Here is a 16,235-nt window from a genome sequence, read left to right on the forward strand (position 1 = left end):
TCTCTGTGGCTCCAGCCTGCACAGCTGTCCAGGTAGGTACACTTCTCTCTTCCCAGGCCGCCTGCCCTCTGTGACAGGCTGCTGCTCCCAACCAGCAAGAAACGCTATGAGAGCTTATTTCCCATTCTGTTTACCCATAATAACTCATTTATTCAGTTACTCAAAAGTATTTATTGAATGCCTACCATAGGCCAACCCTGTTCTGGATACAAAAAAGAGTCCTCCATTATAGCGAGGGAAATGGACAGAGTCCCATGTGCCCATGGAAATGACAGTGGGAAACAAGTACACAGATAACTGACATTATTATTTTTAGGCTGGATACGCATGATAAAGAAAGATAAAGTCAGGAGGGGATGTGACAAGCATAATTAATTAGAGCACTCAGAGAAAGCTACTCTGGGGAGGTAACATTTGAGCAGAGATCTACACAAAATGAAGGAGTAAGTTACACTCATTTCTGAAGAATGTTCTAGGCAGAGGAAGAATAAGTTGCAGGATCTGGAGACTGGTGTGCTGCAGCAGTCAGTGATGGGGACAGCGGGAGGAGCGGGAGAGAAAACCAGGGCCAGTCACACAGGGCGCAGGCTATAATAAAGTCTCTGAGGAGCCCTCCCAAGTATAAATGTTGAACAACAACATGACATCATTAACACCCTCATCAGCATTGTCACAACACCAGCCAACACTTACTCTGCTGGACATCATTTTTTGAATGACCATAGCATGAGGAGGTGGGTACCATACCACCTGAGATGCAGACACTTAACAATCTGTCACACATCACCCAGCTAGAAAATGCTAACATCAGGGATCAACCCAGGATCTCATGATTTTAACCAGAGTAGTAAAAATACACCTTACAGAAAGGAGTTGCGACTATGCATGATAATGAGATAAGAATTATTTACACCTATGAAAAAATTCTAAAGCAAGCCCTTTTAATATTGTGTGAATGGATGTCAGTGGCTTCATGTAAGACTCCAGCAAGCAGCTCACACATGAATTTCCAAAATACTGGGGTAGAACCCCTCAGAAGTGAAGCCAGCTAGACTGAGAAGACTGTGCCAGATGATGGAAAAGCCCCTCTGGGGTGAGGGTGGGTGTCACTGACTACCAGGTAGCGGAGAGTTTGAGTGAGATTGTACCATCAAATACAAGAGTGGCAAAAAAGTAATGTGATTTTAGTTGTAACTAAATTGACAAAATAAACATCATAAAGAAGACATCTTGACTATTTTATCTATACCCTAGAAAATTTATATACTGAAACTTGAAAAAAATTTTGAAATTTCTCTTTGAGAAATAATAGGTGGCTTTATAATCAGGTTAGCTTATATTGGGGCATATACAACGGTATTTCCTGGTTCATAACTGATGGAAGAAAGTGCTCATTGCAACCAGAGAAGGAGCCCAGCCCTCAGTCTGGAAACATTTACAAGAAACCCCAACAAACCTGCAGGAGCTGCGTTGGGTGGAGAAACTCAGGTTGTTGCCTTTGCTTAGAATGTTCATCTTCTGAAAGCTGCCTGTCCAACCTATGAAATTTTTTTTTCTTTGGGCTGTATCCCCCACTTCCTATATCTCTTATATTATGATTATGTCTTTGTGGTTTTTCTGTCCATTAGGCAGGGTGAAGGAGAAGCAAAAATCTAGTCTCAGAAACCCAAAAGATCACTATATAGCCTGACACAAATGGCTGTGGAATGAATGAATATATAAATGAAACTTTCACTTCATATGTATTTAAAATATAAAGGTGTAACTTGTGTTTATATGAGGGGAAAACAAATGTAAAGCATTGAAAACATTGCAGAATCTGTTACAACTGAAAAGAGAGTTCTCCCACCATCTTAACTTATCTCCCAGATTTCATAGCCCCTATGGAGCCCCTAGTAGTACAATTCTACTACTACTCTGGTCTCAAACGTTGGACTCTACTGTACATGTGAAGTGAAACTTTATCCAGAAGAACCAAGCCACAGCCTCGTACGGCCTTAATATTTACAGTAAGGTGGAAAACAACCTTGTAAGATGAGTAAAAGGGTAAAGCCATCATTAAGCAAGGTTAAGAGAGGTGCAGTTCATTCAGAAATTATAGGCCATTTTATGATCAGATCCAACATCCAGGAGACATATATTCAAGGTTTTATTGTTTAAATGTTAACATTTTCAAATTTGTGGTTTTCTAATCTCTCATAAAGATCCTTTCACAGCCAAAAAAGTACAACTCAAATAAAAATAAACCTGCTAGTAATGACACAGGGACGCTCTGTGCTCCACTTTCAACCCACATAATTGATTTTGACAGCAAAACAGGCACCTAAAGCACTCTATTCCACATTGACAATGAACTGCTTCAGCAGGAAGAGGTCAAAACTGCACCCAAGTGAGAATGAACAATGGATACCTTAAAATTTTCAATTTTATATTTTAAGCCTGGAATAATTTCCCCATCTTCCTCCAAAACATTCATCATCCAGTTTGGATTTGGAGCACAGCATAATGTGAGCTTATAATCAGAAGTCAGTGCAGATCCCAGCATCAAGAGTGATCGATGGAAAGACTACTATACCTCTCATAAACATTTTTCAAGTTTGTTTCACATTAACTTTCTTAATGAGGTGAATTTTTTAAGAAGTGTATCAGAGGTAGAATTTTTTTGACCTTCATTCTGACAGAACTGTGTTTTAATCAAGTGGCAGGTGCAAAGCTATTGCAAGATGCCCAGGTGAATTGTGATTCAGCAAAGATAATATTATGTTTAATAAAAAGTAACCTTGCAGAGTTTGTTCGGCCTCAAACTGTAATCAAAGAGCTGATTGCATATCTCGGTTATTAGCACCGTGACTTGCTTGGATCAGCATTTACCCAAGTTCCATAAAATACTAATTCTTTGCAATGTTAATAGATGTTCCAGAAAAAAAAAACTTCTTTTGTTAAACAATTTGAAGAAATTTTGGAGAAAAGACATTAAACAGCTCTCTTGGCTGCCAGACTTCTAGGACTTCTCTTTAATATGCTAATATGTGCGGTGATTCTCTAAGAGGGGGGCAGAGTATGTATTGTTTTTCAAAGGCTTTTGACAAATGGAACCGGTCTTCCTAATAGTATTTTGCAGAACTTCACTTTGATAACATGCTTTGGGAAATGTGAACCTAGATAATATCAACCGGTTTTTATCAAATTAATCTCTTTTCTATTTTCCCACAGATCACTATGACCTACAGAGACCAGGAGGGGGAAAAATAGCCTCAGTTGACATAGTAGCTTATTAAAACAATAGTCTACATCACAAACAATTACATTTAAATGCCACATACTCCTGCCCTTGAGAAATAAATCTGTAACCCAAGTGGTTCAATTCTGAGGACCTCCTGCATTATGTATCTTGTTTCCAAGACTGTCACAGTTCTAATCTTTACCTTATAGCAAAATAATAATAATAATAATAATAGAACATATTATTAAAACCTACTATTCTAACATAGAAAATGCAATGTTTTAGTGCACAGTACAAAGTCTTCTAAAATGGTAGACTTTGCACCTTAGAGCACAGAATGTATTCCTAGAATATATTACACTTAAAGCTAGGTAATATATTACAGGGCTAGTCCTTAAGGAGACTGATTTCTCCCATTTTACTGGATTCCCAACTAGAGGACTTTCTCTGCCACAAACATGAATGCTCTATATAGGTGGCAGCATCCCCCACTGGCCCATAAGCTGTCCCCTCGGCTCATGGTGCTTTCCTTAAATCATTACATATGTGCATCCTTCGGTTAGTCCCAGGACCCCAAGAACTAAGAGTTGAAAGGGGCCTCACCTCACTACAACCCTGCCATTTTATAGGTAAGAAAACAGGCTCAAAGAGAAAAAAATCACTCAAAAGTCACACAGCTAGTGACTGGGTTTAGAATGGAACCCAGATCCCCAACTTCCTTGGTAGCTTCATTCATCACCCACTTAGAGACTTGTAGCTCTACTGCAGAGCTGCAGTTCAGAACTCTTTCTGGAAGCTTCTGCCAAGGCTCTAGCTGCAGACACATCTCTTCTAAAAGGTCTTCCATCCCAGAGCCAGCAGCAGCCCAGGAATGCACACTCTGGTTTCCTTACAGAAGTTGCTGCAGATCAGATGCCTGGAAAAGGCACCTTTGTCAGAAGAAAAGATCTTGAAACATTTGAGGGGAAAGAATCTTGTCTTATTGATTGTGAAATCCCAGCAGATAACACAGTGTCTGGCACACAAGAGTCCTCAAAAAAATATCAGCGAGACCATTTGCTGAGCTAAAGTCAGAACCTTATAAGCCTTGAAGAAGTATTTCATTTTATCCCATTAGTTAAAAGGAGCTCATCTACTACTCCATAAAACCCATTCAAAGCCTCCTTACCCAAGTTTTTGCCACTTAATTTTTCTATCTGTTTTTGAAGTAGCTTGACCATTATTTTCACTGCTGCTATAGTTGTTGTAGATGATCTAAACTGTAAAGAAACAGTTCTGCACAGGAGAGGAGTGCTTCACTCATGACTGAGACCTGAAAAAAATGCCAGCTCTTTTTCTTATTTAACATCTTCCCACTTATAAAATGGTTTCATAGAGAACAGCAACCTCATTAGTTGGAGAGATTAAACAAGTCAGTGTGTATACAGAACAGCTTGGCCAACTAGGATTGGCTTCTTAAGAGCAGTTTGTATTCAAAAGAAATATGAAGGTGGGTGGCAAGAGTCCTGAGACTAGCTGTGCATGTCTGCCAGGGTGTCCAAGGGGAAAGTGTAATACATTAGATATCTGCTGTAGATGCAGTGGTGCACTGCCCAGATCCCTCTTCAGGACTGAGGCACTCATTCCCAGATGCCAGGGATGAGCCTTCCTGGAGAGCTGTCCTTCCCACAGTTATTCCCTTCTCAGTGATTTGTTGATGGGGGTTTATAGAGGCCCACTCATATCATCTCATTTGCGGTCAATTCTTTCCAAAGAGCCACCCCAACTCCAGAGCAACTGATGGGAACTGCTGAGGCCTTTGCTGGAATGTTACAATTCAGTTTCTCCCATGCCCAATTCTGCATCCTTCCCTTCCTGAGAACAATCCCAATAACCTCCTGCGTGTTAATCTCAAGCTCTCAATTTCCCAGGGAACACAACCAAAGACATTGCCCTTGGCCTAGTTCATTGCCCAATAAAAAGTAGCAACTATTATTCTTATTGTTGAATTGCCTAAGTGATCCATGACAAGAGACTTCCTGAGTCTCTTTATGGGTGACATCCTTTCATGGATGAGGAAAAGTGGGAAAGATATAAATAACTTAAACCAATTTTTATTCATCATCTAAAGAATCCTAAATTCCATAGTCTGTTCTCACAGCAATTTTCTCTACCACCAATTTGCCCCTTCTTTAGTTACTCTAATTTTAAAGACATAGAAGAGACATAGGAAATAATAGAATATCATGTTTATAAAATATGCATAAAGCATAGCTTATTGTTAAGATATAATTTTATGTCATCTTAGAGGATCAAACTAATATCCAGCACTGATGAACACAGGCTCCACCTTTGGGCTCAAAGGTTAAAGGTTAAAATCCTACGGAAGGCAGACATAACTTACGGGACCAGTGGGCTGCACAAGCAGCCCTGGACAAGGATGCAAAAGGCCCAGGGTGTGTTCTTCCCCCAGCCATTAATTCCCTCTGGGACCTTGGGCAAATTATTTGCCTTTGTTGGGTCTTACTTTCCTCATCAGCAAAACAAGGTGGCTTGTATTAAATAAAATCTAAGGTCTTTTCTAGTAAGAAAAACTTATGATTGCTTAACCTTGCAGAGATTTTCCAGGCAACATAAATAAGTAAAATGCAGAGGGAACATGTAATAGCAGAGAAGAAATTAAAAGTATCATAAATTCAAAGTACCAGCTTCCCAAGTGTGCATTACAGAAGAGACCATTAAGTGAATAGAAACAGATTTTATAGTTGTATTTTCCTTTCACAAAATTTCTATATAAATTATTGCCCATGTCATTGATTGTCATTTCCTTAATATGGAGTGTCTGAATATACAGCTTAGCAATGCCTTGGACACACCATAAGTCAAAGTTAACATTTTTAAAAATTAACCATGCCCAGGTCTCTGCCTTGGGCAGCAATGTGCTGAAATACCAGCATCTATTAGAAAGAAATTATTGATGTCAGGGTGACATGCACTGTGATTTGCATGTGACCCCAGACTAACCTCTAGTAGCCGTATCGCAAAGTAAACGTGCCATAATTACCCTGGCCAGGAAGAGCTGGTTTAAGTGGACTGGCTCTTTTGATGCATGTTGAACACAATTGCCCCCTAGGGATTACCGAGTCTCACGTGTGTGAGTTATTATGTAAATTCTACCTTTGACAAAATTATAAGGTGTGCTGTCAGGATTTTTTTCTTCTTTCAGTGCACTTGCTTCCAATAAGGCAAGGTTGTTCAGTAATGTCTTCATCATATCTACTTTGAATATTATACTGCACATGCTATGGATTCAAGCAGAATACAAGAACATATAGATGTGGCCCTGGCCAAGTAGCTCAGCTGGCTAGAGCATCATCCTGATAAGCCAAGGTTGTGGGTTTAATCCCCAGTCAGAGCACATACAAAAATCAACCAATGAGCATAGGCACATATTCTTTCAAATTAGTATTTTGGCTTTCTCTGGACATATTTTTCTAGAAGTGGATCACTAGGTGATAGGCAGTTCTATTTTTAATTTTTGAGGTAACTCCACAATGTTTTCCATAGTGGCTGCCTTAGTCTGCATTGCCATCAACAGTGCACAAGGGTTCCCTTTTTTCACATCCTCCCTAGCACTTGTTCTTTGTTGATTTAATGCTCTAGTCATTCTGACTGGTGTGAGGTTTTAATTTGCATTTCTCTGATGATTAGTGACATCAAGTATCTTTTCATATGTCTATGGGCCATCTGTATGTCCTCTTTGGAGAAATGCCTCTTCAGATTCTCTGCCCATTTTTAATTGGTGAATTGGGGGGTTGGTTTTGTAAATTCTGTATAATAAGTGGAACAATAAATCTTTCTCTCCAAAGTATCAACCAATCAATCAATAATTTAAAAAATATTTTTAAAATTTTTTATTTATTTACTTCTAGAGAGAGGGGAAGGGAGGGAGAAAGAAAGGAAGGGAAACATCAGTGTGTGACTGCCTCTCACATGCCCCCTACTGGGGACCTGGCCTGTAACCCACATATGTGCCCTGACTGGGAATCAAACCAGTGACCCTTTGGTTTGCAGGTTGGCAGTCAATCCACTGAGTCACACCATCCAGGGAATCAATCAAAAGTTTTTTTTTAAAAAAGAACATATAAATGCTCCCAAGCACACACCACCAAGATCTCATTTCTCAATGGCTTTTAAAGCATGACTTCTGATTCAGAACCTCTTGCCTGAGAAAGCCTTTTCTTCATAGTCCAAAAGCTGACTGAGCTTTAGCCCAACCTTCATAAGGAAAACTCTCAGGCCTTGGTGCCTCCTCAAAGCTTTGCCTTTAATGAGACCTATAACTGCTGATGAGCCACTAAACAACTGCCTGAGGCTCAGTTTCTTCATCTATATAATGAAGATACACAAACTTAACCCATCCAATCCTCAAGGTCAATAGGAGGATCCCATGTGAAGATCGCCCCCTGAAAGCACTTGGTGAAGCACACAGGGCTCTGGCTGAGATGTATTACTATTGTTACTATTGACTAAGCTGATTATCAGCAGTGATTTTAATAAATATGTAACAAGGATGTCTCTGGTTTATAGCCCAAACCATCCTCAAAAGAAGCCCAGAGGTCAAAGTAAAGGTAAACAGAGGAAAAGCAGACTCTGTGAAACAAGCCCTCCCTCCTCTCTCCCTGGAACTGAAGTGCACACTTTCCTATAGCAGATCTACGTCTGTTTCTAGTTCTCACTGGAGAACCCCGTAGGATACATACTGTCTTTCCCTTATCTATTTACATTTTAGGGGTCAAAGGGCACAAAATGGGATGACATTTAAAAAATAGTCTGATCTCCTTAGTAACCTCTCTCAAAATGAATAAGAGATCACCATATCATTCTACCAAGACTTCTTTTTCAGCCCCCAACCCCTCAAGCTTTGTCATTCCAGAGCACTGACAACCCTCCTTCCTTAATAACAGTGATTTCATTTGATAAATATGTTGCATTTCATTCTTGCAGGATCTTCAGCCTTTGACAAACAAACATTCCCTTCGCTGAGGACTGCTGAAGAGCCACTAATGGAATGAAACCTGAAAACCCTTCAGAAAAGAATAATGAATTCCACTCTGTCTCCAGAGGGTAATTTAGTAGGTAGATTAGGCAACACTTGATTAAAGGTACACCACTCTTTTCCATAGAAATATATTGTGTTTGTACAGAGGGGCTGTATATTCTGTTTGTATGAAGTGGAGAAACCACTTTTTCCTTAGGTCAGAAATCCTAAGGAAAAAGCAGAAGATGGTTCTCAGAAGAAATATGTAAATTACTGTACATTTGGAAAAAACAAGTAATGCTTTATTGGGAAGAAAGAAGAAAAACTACACATACAATTCTTTACCTACCTGATTTTACTTGGCTTCTTGGAACATTTCTAAGATATGGTTAGTTCCCAAATACATTGCACAGGTGGCCTTGTCACCCCTGACAGTCTGTGAGTTACTGCGGAGAGTAACAACTTCAACCCAAGACTACTAGGAACTGACTGTCAAATAGGATTTTCTAAGATTGCCTATGGAGACCTCTACAGCAAAAGTCATTTTTGACTCATGGGGGATTATAGTGTGAAAAACAAACAAATGTTAAAATAAATCCCCAAGGATTGAAGGCACTTCTGTATTAACCCTCCATCCTATTCATTCACCAATGTTTTGCATCTTCTGCAGACCTACAAGTACTTGAGTATTTTTTGTCATCTAAGACTGTGAACAGAGCCTGGACAGGCTGGATACCTCTGGAATTTGTCCACAGCTTAATGGAACATGCCAGTCTCTACCCATCAAGGAAGAAAATCATAAGACAAAAAAAAACCACCCCACTGTGTTAAAAAATTCATGCTAAATTCTAATGAAAATTTAAACAAATGTGGATTTTTCCTTTAAACTGCTGCTAAAATGACTTTTCCCATCTTCCCATACGTTGAACAAGATGGCTGAAATGGACTTCCCTGTCACTCCACACCATGCCTACCGAATAGCCATGAAAAACTAGGAACTAAATAAACATGTTTAGACAATGATAAATCTCTTAGCTCTGCTGGTCAGGTTTCTTCTAATGGCAGCTCTCAGAACTGTACCATAACATAGGAACATAGATCAACGTTAAGAGTAACAGTTTTGAGCTTAGGGAATTGAAAGAGAAATTAACTCAGTGACTTGGAGAAATGAACATATAGATATTAAGGCTTAAAAATTGCTTCTTAAAACATCAGTGTCCCTCTGAAAAAAAAAACTTAGCAAAGCTCGGGAATTTCATAATGTTTTTGCTGAAAGCTAGGCATTTATAAGGTTTATGTTGCTTGTTACACTTCCTCTGTTAGCTGATTCCAAGTCTAATTGGAGGAGCAAACTAAAAGAGGTGCCCTTGGAAAAAAGATATGGATGTCCAGAGTTGCACAGATTAAAAAATAAAATTGTCTTTTTAGCTTTTTTTTTATTTTTAAGAATGCTACTAAAACAACAAGAATAAATGGGAACATTCACTTGCTTTTTATACTGATCACACTTGGGTTTAACCACTAGCAGAAAAGAAACTTTACAGTTCCCTGGGAACCTATAATTTGGAAACGGAAGCACACAAGAACAGACTTTAGTTTTCAGGCAATAAATTGAAGAGAATTCTGCAGACATACAACAGAAAAGGAGCATAAAATATTGGCTTGTGCACTTCTTAGAATGTTAGTTCATTAACTTGATAAGCTACACAGGGAAAAATGCAGCCAAAATCTACAAAGATGTCCACTGGGATTTCAAATTGGCATATTTACTCAGCAAGAAATAGCTAGAGGTTAGAGGAAAAAAATGCATCCCATTCTGGCAATGACGATTTAGTGTGAATCTTCGTAAAAACACTTTGTTGAAAAATCTCCATGTGGACTCTAAGGGGACACACAGAAGCCCAAAGCCCCAAGAATAGACATAAATATCATGACATAAATAGCATGCTCCATAATCTATGTCCTGGGGAAAAGTTCTACGAAATTACACAGGAAAATCACAATCTTTCACATCTACTTTTCACACATAATTCAACATAAACTTGAAAAATGTTTTAATTTTTCTTTCTTATTGCCCAGAATGTTTTTAATGCTTTATGGGAAACTTTCATTTACTGGTGTGTGCTCTAGGTCTGTATTATTCATCAGTACAGAAGAGTTACAAAGGGATTGTTGGGCGATACTTCCAATGGGCACTGTCTTCTACAAATAGAAGCTCATTAGCAGTCTCTCTGGGAGAAAACTCTAGTAACTGCATTCTATGTAGGTCAGTTACTGTGCTAGGCTCTTTCATGAACTTAACCTTATTTGACCCACACAATGAGGTACAAATTGTAATCCCCACTTACAGATAAGAATGGAGACCACCAGAGAGGTTCCCTGCCTTACTCAGGGATATAATTAGTCCTGAACTAACAATAATAAGGGCCAGTATTTGAACACTGGAAAGTTCAACCTTGTCATTCTTTATCTTTCCCTTCTTGTTCTCCTTGCCAGGCTCCAAAAAAAACTGATTCAAGAAGTTAAACCAAGAGCATTCTCCATTCCTATAGATTGTGGGCATTTCCTCCAAGAAACAATAATTCAAGGTATTCAAGGTATTTCAGACAAAAAAAAAAAGAACTCAGGACAAGCCCACTACACTGCCATCTGTCTTCAGTGGGTCAAGTTGAGTTAGCGTGGGTGCATTCCTAGTCTCTTTACTTATAGTATATGAACCCAGTGGGAACAGAAAGTCAAGCTGTGTACTGGAGGCTACAAGCCAGTGGTTAATTCACTTTCAAGTGTGCTTAATTGGACCCACAGAGTCGTTAAAACATTGCACTATTTTTAAAAATCTACTCACATAAAGATTTATATTTTACGGCAATCAGAAGCACCCTTCACCCTAGGCCCACCTTTATGGCCACATTCAGCCAAAACTTAGAGGTCCCTAGTCCTTTCCATGAGGCATGGACTCAGTTTCCCAGAGTTCCCACTACTCTCTACTACATCCATACATTCAGGCCACTGTAGCTGTAATTTTTCATTATATTTATGTTATTGTTTTTCTTATAAAAGAACCATTTCAACAAACCTTGTCTCTTTTCATAGATTGGAAGATTGCACTGCCCCTTCACAATGTTCTCTTTATAGATAAGTGCCCTTCCCCAGTCTTTGGTCTCCAACTTTCAAACCAGCTGGTTGAATCTCTTCAATCTCTCTTTGGAACATGATCCAAAAGCCATTACTGTTGTAGGCAGTGCTCTACCTGAAAGTTTTCTGGATATAATTTCTATTTGGTTGTTTGGAATCATGAAGTCAGAGTGTCCAACCATTATAAAATGCTGGCATAGAAAAAAACAATTTTGTAGGTGCCAATCGCATAACCACCAACTAATCAACCAATCAGTCAACCAATCAACAAACCAGCTCCCAGGTGAATGAAACTTAAAGGGCTTAACAGACTAATTTATAAACCAGAAGTACCTAAAACAACAGCAGCATTAAAAAATCGAGTGCCCCCAGAAAGGAAAGTTCTGCCTTCAGAAGGCAGTAATTGTTGCATCTGAGCACATCTGCTTAACAATCCAGGAAAGTGGGAGTTTCACTCTCTATTAACCTTAACCAGAGACATTTTCATCAAAATTAATCGTGATTACTTTTTATTGCATTTCAAATGCTATCCTTTATTTGGGGTGGTCAGGAATGCAACTAAGCAATTCCAGACCATGCTATCTTTTATGAATAGGTCTATGAGGTAGTTACCAAGCCCCCTTATGAAAATATTGCTATGCAAAAGTTCATGGGTCAAAATGAGACTTTAATTTCCATAACTGGATCTGTCCTTAGAAAGGAAAAAATTACTTTATATAGAAAAAACAAAAACTTTGATGCTAAATGCATATCAGAGTAGAACTATATAAATACCCATGGGTATCATAGACAATATTGAAATTTTTTTGCCTTTCCTTGTTATTATAATAACAATTAATCATTAATGCTTATTTGGAATATAGCTTGTGCCAAGTACAATCCTAAGTTTTCTGTATGCACTGACACTTTAATCCTCACAACTCCAGAGTAGTTGTAATTATTATTCCCATTTTATAGAGGAGGAACCTAGTCCTAGGGAAGTAAAGCAACCTGCCCAAACACATTCAGCTAGTAAATTCTGAAGCCTGGATTGAATCCTAGGCATTCTAACCCCACAGTCAGTTAACAAAATAGAATAATGACACTTACCTCACCATCCCAATGATCACCTGGTCCGTTGTGTTTTGTGCCAACTGTATCTTGCTCTGTGCAACCTCTGCACCTTTGTTAACAGTTCTCCTGCCTGAAAGGCCTTCCCTACTGCTGTGTCAAACTCATGTCAAACTCATTCAGCTCCAATCCCACCTGTTCCATGAAGATTTTCCAACACTCCAAAGTTGCCTTGCCTTCCTCTCTTAATTCTCCAGAATCCTTACCATATCCACAATCTACCCCATGTGACACTGGTGCGAAAAAAAAATCAGAGGTGGTTTTACCTGCCCAGCACCCTGTCTGGCAACAGAACTCTCTTTCCTATGGGAAATCACCTGTCCCCGCTCTCAGACCGTGGGCTTCAGGTAAGACTAACAGCTGTCCTTGAGGTTCCAAGTGATCACATGACCTGGTCCTAGCCTGGCCAATTCATGAATTTTACCAGCCTTTGAACTTTTTCTAGAACTACTGAGAAATAACTGAACTCAAAGAATCTAAGTTGGCTGCTGGTGGCTATTGTTGGCATTACTGTGCACAGCCTTCCTGAGAATCAAGGCAACAAAAAGCAAAGCACATCTGTAAGTAGGATAAAGACAGATTCCTGATGCCATAGTTTGAATAACTAAAGGTAGTTATGTCGGAAGTCCACCCCTAGCCTTTTCAGTTAATTGAACCAACAGTTCCCTTTTTCGCTTCGTTCAGACTGAGTTGTATTCTTGTCACTTGCAGCTATGAGTCCAGTCGACATGTGAGTTAAATAGCTGTTATAAAGAGCACAGTACTCAGCATATTAAAAAGTTTAATAAAAGGTACATACTACTATTACTATTTCTCCACATGAGTTTCTTGAAGGCAGAAGACCTGGCATCAGGTCTATCTCCACCCCAGATATCACGTCATTATTTTTTTAAACTACTTTTACCATATGTAAAATCACCAATATGTATGTGAGGAATAGATGAGAATATATGCCTGGTAAAGCAATAAAATGTTCTACAAATTTAAGTTAACTGTTATCTGAAACTGTAGGCTCCAATCTAACATCTCATAAGACTGATGGGGAAACTAAGACTCAAAACCCTGGGATGTAATTTGCCAAGAACATTGAGGAAGCTGTGGGTTTAAATAAGCTCCCAGTCCATGCTAACTAAAGTGGTCCTGGGACTGAACAAAGGAGCTGATCCTAATATTGTGCTATCTAAACCAGGCATCAGTGAAGAGAGGCTTGACTGACAACATCAGGGCAGCTCCAGGACACACAGAAGAAAGAACTAATACTAATGTGCCATGCTCTGTGTAAGACATTTCCTTATATTGCCTACTCTGGAATAATTTGTTTCTCTTTTGTTCCATTAAAAAAATGAACTATGAGTACATATTGAAATTATCTAACTTAATCTCCAAGGAGGAAACCTAATATATGAGTATAACTGGGGAAAGACACTAATTAATAAGCAAAATTTAAAATGAACTCTGGCCAACCTGAACTTGAGCTGCTGTGTTCGGAGGCACACTGGAATAAATAAGGAAACTTCAAAGCAAATGCAGTGTTTTAGCCTGAATGTTTTATTGAACAATGGAGAAAGTTCCTTTGCCTAAAATAGGAAGGGTTAATAAGAAAAAAAAATGGTGTTTTCACCATTTTGGTCCATCGGTCCACCAAAAATGGTCCATCGGTTTCTGAGAGCCATCCATTCAAAGATAACTATATTTCACAGAGAAGACAGAATAATGATCTGTCTCAGAGCCTCAGAGTTTTAAGCAAAACAAAATCAGTTTTGTAAACTGTCTGAGATGCATCCTTTCTCAAATAGCTTCTGTGATAATATGCACACATTTTCCTTCTACTAAAACCAAAGCAACTTCAATGTAATACTAAAAGGAAGACATTTGTATGTTTTAAGCTTCTTGCCAACTATATAAACACAGCTCTTAAGGTTAGGTATAGGAACCAAGAGACTATGTGAAGTATTAGTGGGCTCTACCATAATCAGCTTTCCTTGGATATGAGCTTCCTCATCAGCTTTCCTTGTAATATGAAGCATCATTTTGCAAATGATGTTTCATATTACAAAAGACTGACTGGGCTCCCTGAGAGTACATTATTAGTACTGAATTCAGAGCAGGGGCAAGTCCTCTGTTTCTGTGCACATTTTCCCATAGGAGTATGTTTTAGAGAGAGTCAGTCTCTGATTATCTGGGGATTAAGAGGAGAAGCCGGGGCTCACCTGCAAGTGCTGTGTGTTGTCAGCCATGCTATCTTCTCGCCTACGGACTTCTTCCAATAACTGGGCATTCTTCTTTTTTTCCAACTGTTGATTGTGCTTAAGGTTGGCCACCTTCTTATTCTGATCCTTCATATGCCTGAGAAAAGTAAGCACAGCTTGGTTAAATGCAACCACTAGAGGATCATATGTTATCACAATAGCAGTGCTAAGTATAGAATATATGATATGGATTCAGGAAAAGTGGCAACTTCAGAATATTCTAGCCATTCAACCACAAATACACATTGAGAGCCTACGTAATGCCAGATGCCAGGATGGCCCTGGGGTTGCACTGGTGAATAACACAGTACAGTCTTCACCCTCCTCACGGAGCTCTGAGTCCAGTAGGGGAGACAGACAAAGTACCAAGAGACACAACTTAGGTTTCCTAACATTGAATAAATAGCATGGGATAGCTATTGAGATAAATAGCATTGAGATAAATAGCATGGTGTGACAGGTGATGATGATGTGTGCTGCATGTGCGGACAGGCAGTGGGGTGGAGCAGATGACTTCAGTCACTGTTTGAAGTCATCTTCAGGGACCCCCCCAAGGAAACAGGACTGTGAGTGAGACTGAGAGGAAGCAGCCAACGAAACAACAGGAAGGAGCCCCCAGGTAGGACAAGTATAATTACCAAGGCAGGAAGGAACCTGGCTACTTCTAGGAACTGGAGGTTGCAGTAGGGCTACCCCAAAGTGAGGGGTGGGGTGTGGTAGGGTGGGATAGGAGATGGAACTTCAAAAGTAGGCAGGACTCAGGGCACACAGGGCCCTATGGTCTGTGATAGGACATTTACTTTCTTCTAAGTGCTTGCCATCCTAATTATTCTTCTTCTTTTGGATCATGTTCTATTCTGAAATCATAATCCATTACTTTGGTTTTAAAATAACAATTACAAGGCTCCAATCAAATACATTGTCATCACTTAGCTCAAACAGAATAATACTTTGGCTAAACCATCATGTTGAATAAAGCCCCAGTGCTGGACTAAAAGTTCTTAATGAATCTATAGAATGTCAAAGTGCAAAATCATAAAGTGATCAAGTGAATAAAAGACTAAGGATAAAGGACCAGTTTTATAAAAGCAGGGAGTGGGGGGGGGTTACATGCTTTATGTGGACTATTTCACCAGCAACGTTTAGCAAAACATTCCACAGATTTAGGCAACCATGTCCACAGCAGCTGTTATAAATCTAATCCAACATGTGAGGAGGCAGAAGGGCAGTACAGAGAGCTCAGGAGCAATGATTCCAAAAGCAGAGGGTCTTGGAGCAGAATCATTTGGGGTCCTTTCTAATCCCTTCAGCCACTCTCCTCAGCATTGCTACCAGCCACTGTACCAAACCCTGAGTCCCCAAACCCTGAGTCCCCAAACAGGCATTTTGAGAAGCACTGTTCTTGTAGAAGGATGAATGAGATGAGAACTAGATGATACACAGAAAACATGCCAAAATAAAACAACCAATAACCAAATGGAAGCCATTCTCAACAAGA

At 39.4% G+C, this 16,235-nt stretch overlaps 1 protein-coding gene across 10 annotated transcripts in view; it reads right to left on the reverse strand.

Annotated features, from left to right (window-relative positions):
* Positions 1–16,235, reverse strand: part of ERC2 (ELKS/RAB6-interacting/CAST family member 2) — an 869,430-nt gene that overhangs the window by 335,027 nt on the left and 518,168 nt on the right. For all 10 annotated transcript variants that reach the window (XM_036030928.1, XM_036030925.1, XM_028518656.2 and 7 more), the window contains one exon: positions 14,699–14,834. In XM_036030928.1, the coding sequence (XP_035886821.1) occupies positions 14,699–14,834 (136 nt within the window). The remainder of the gene's footprint in view (positions 1–14,698; positions 14,835–16,235) is intronic.

This window comes from Phyllostomus discolor, chromosome 7, assembly GCF_004126475.2.
Source record: "Phyllostomus discolor isolate MPI-MPIP mPhyDis1 chromosome 7, mPhyDis1.pri.v3, whole genome shotgun sequence".
Lineage (NCBI taxonomy): Eukaryota > Metazoa > Chordata > Mammalia > Chiroptera > Phyllostomidae > Phyllostomus > Phyllostomus discolor.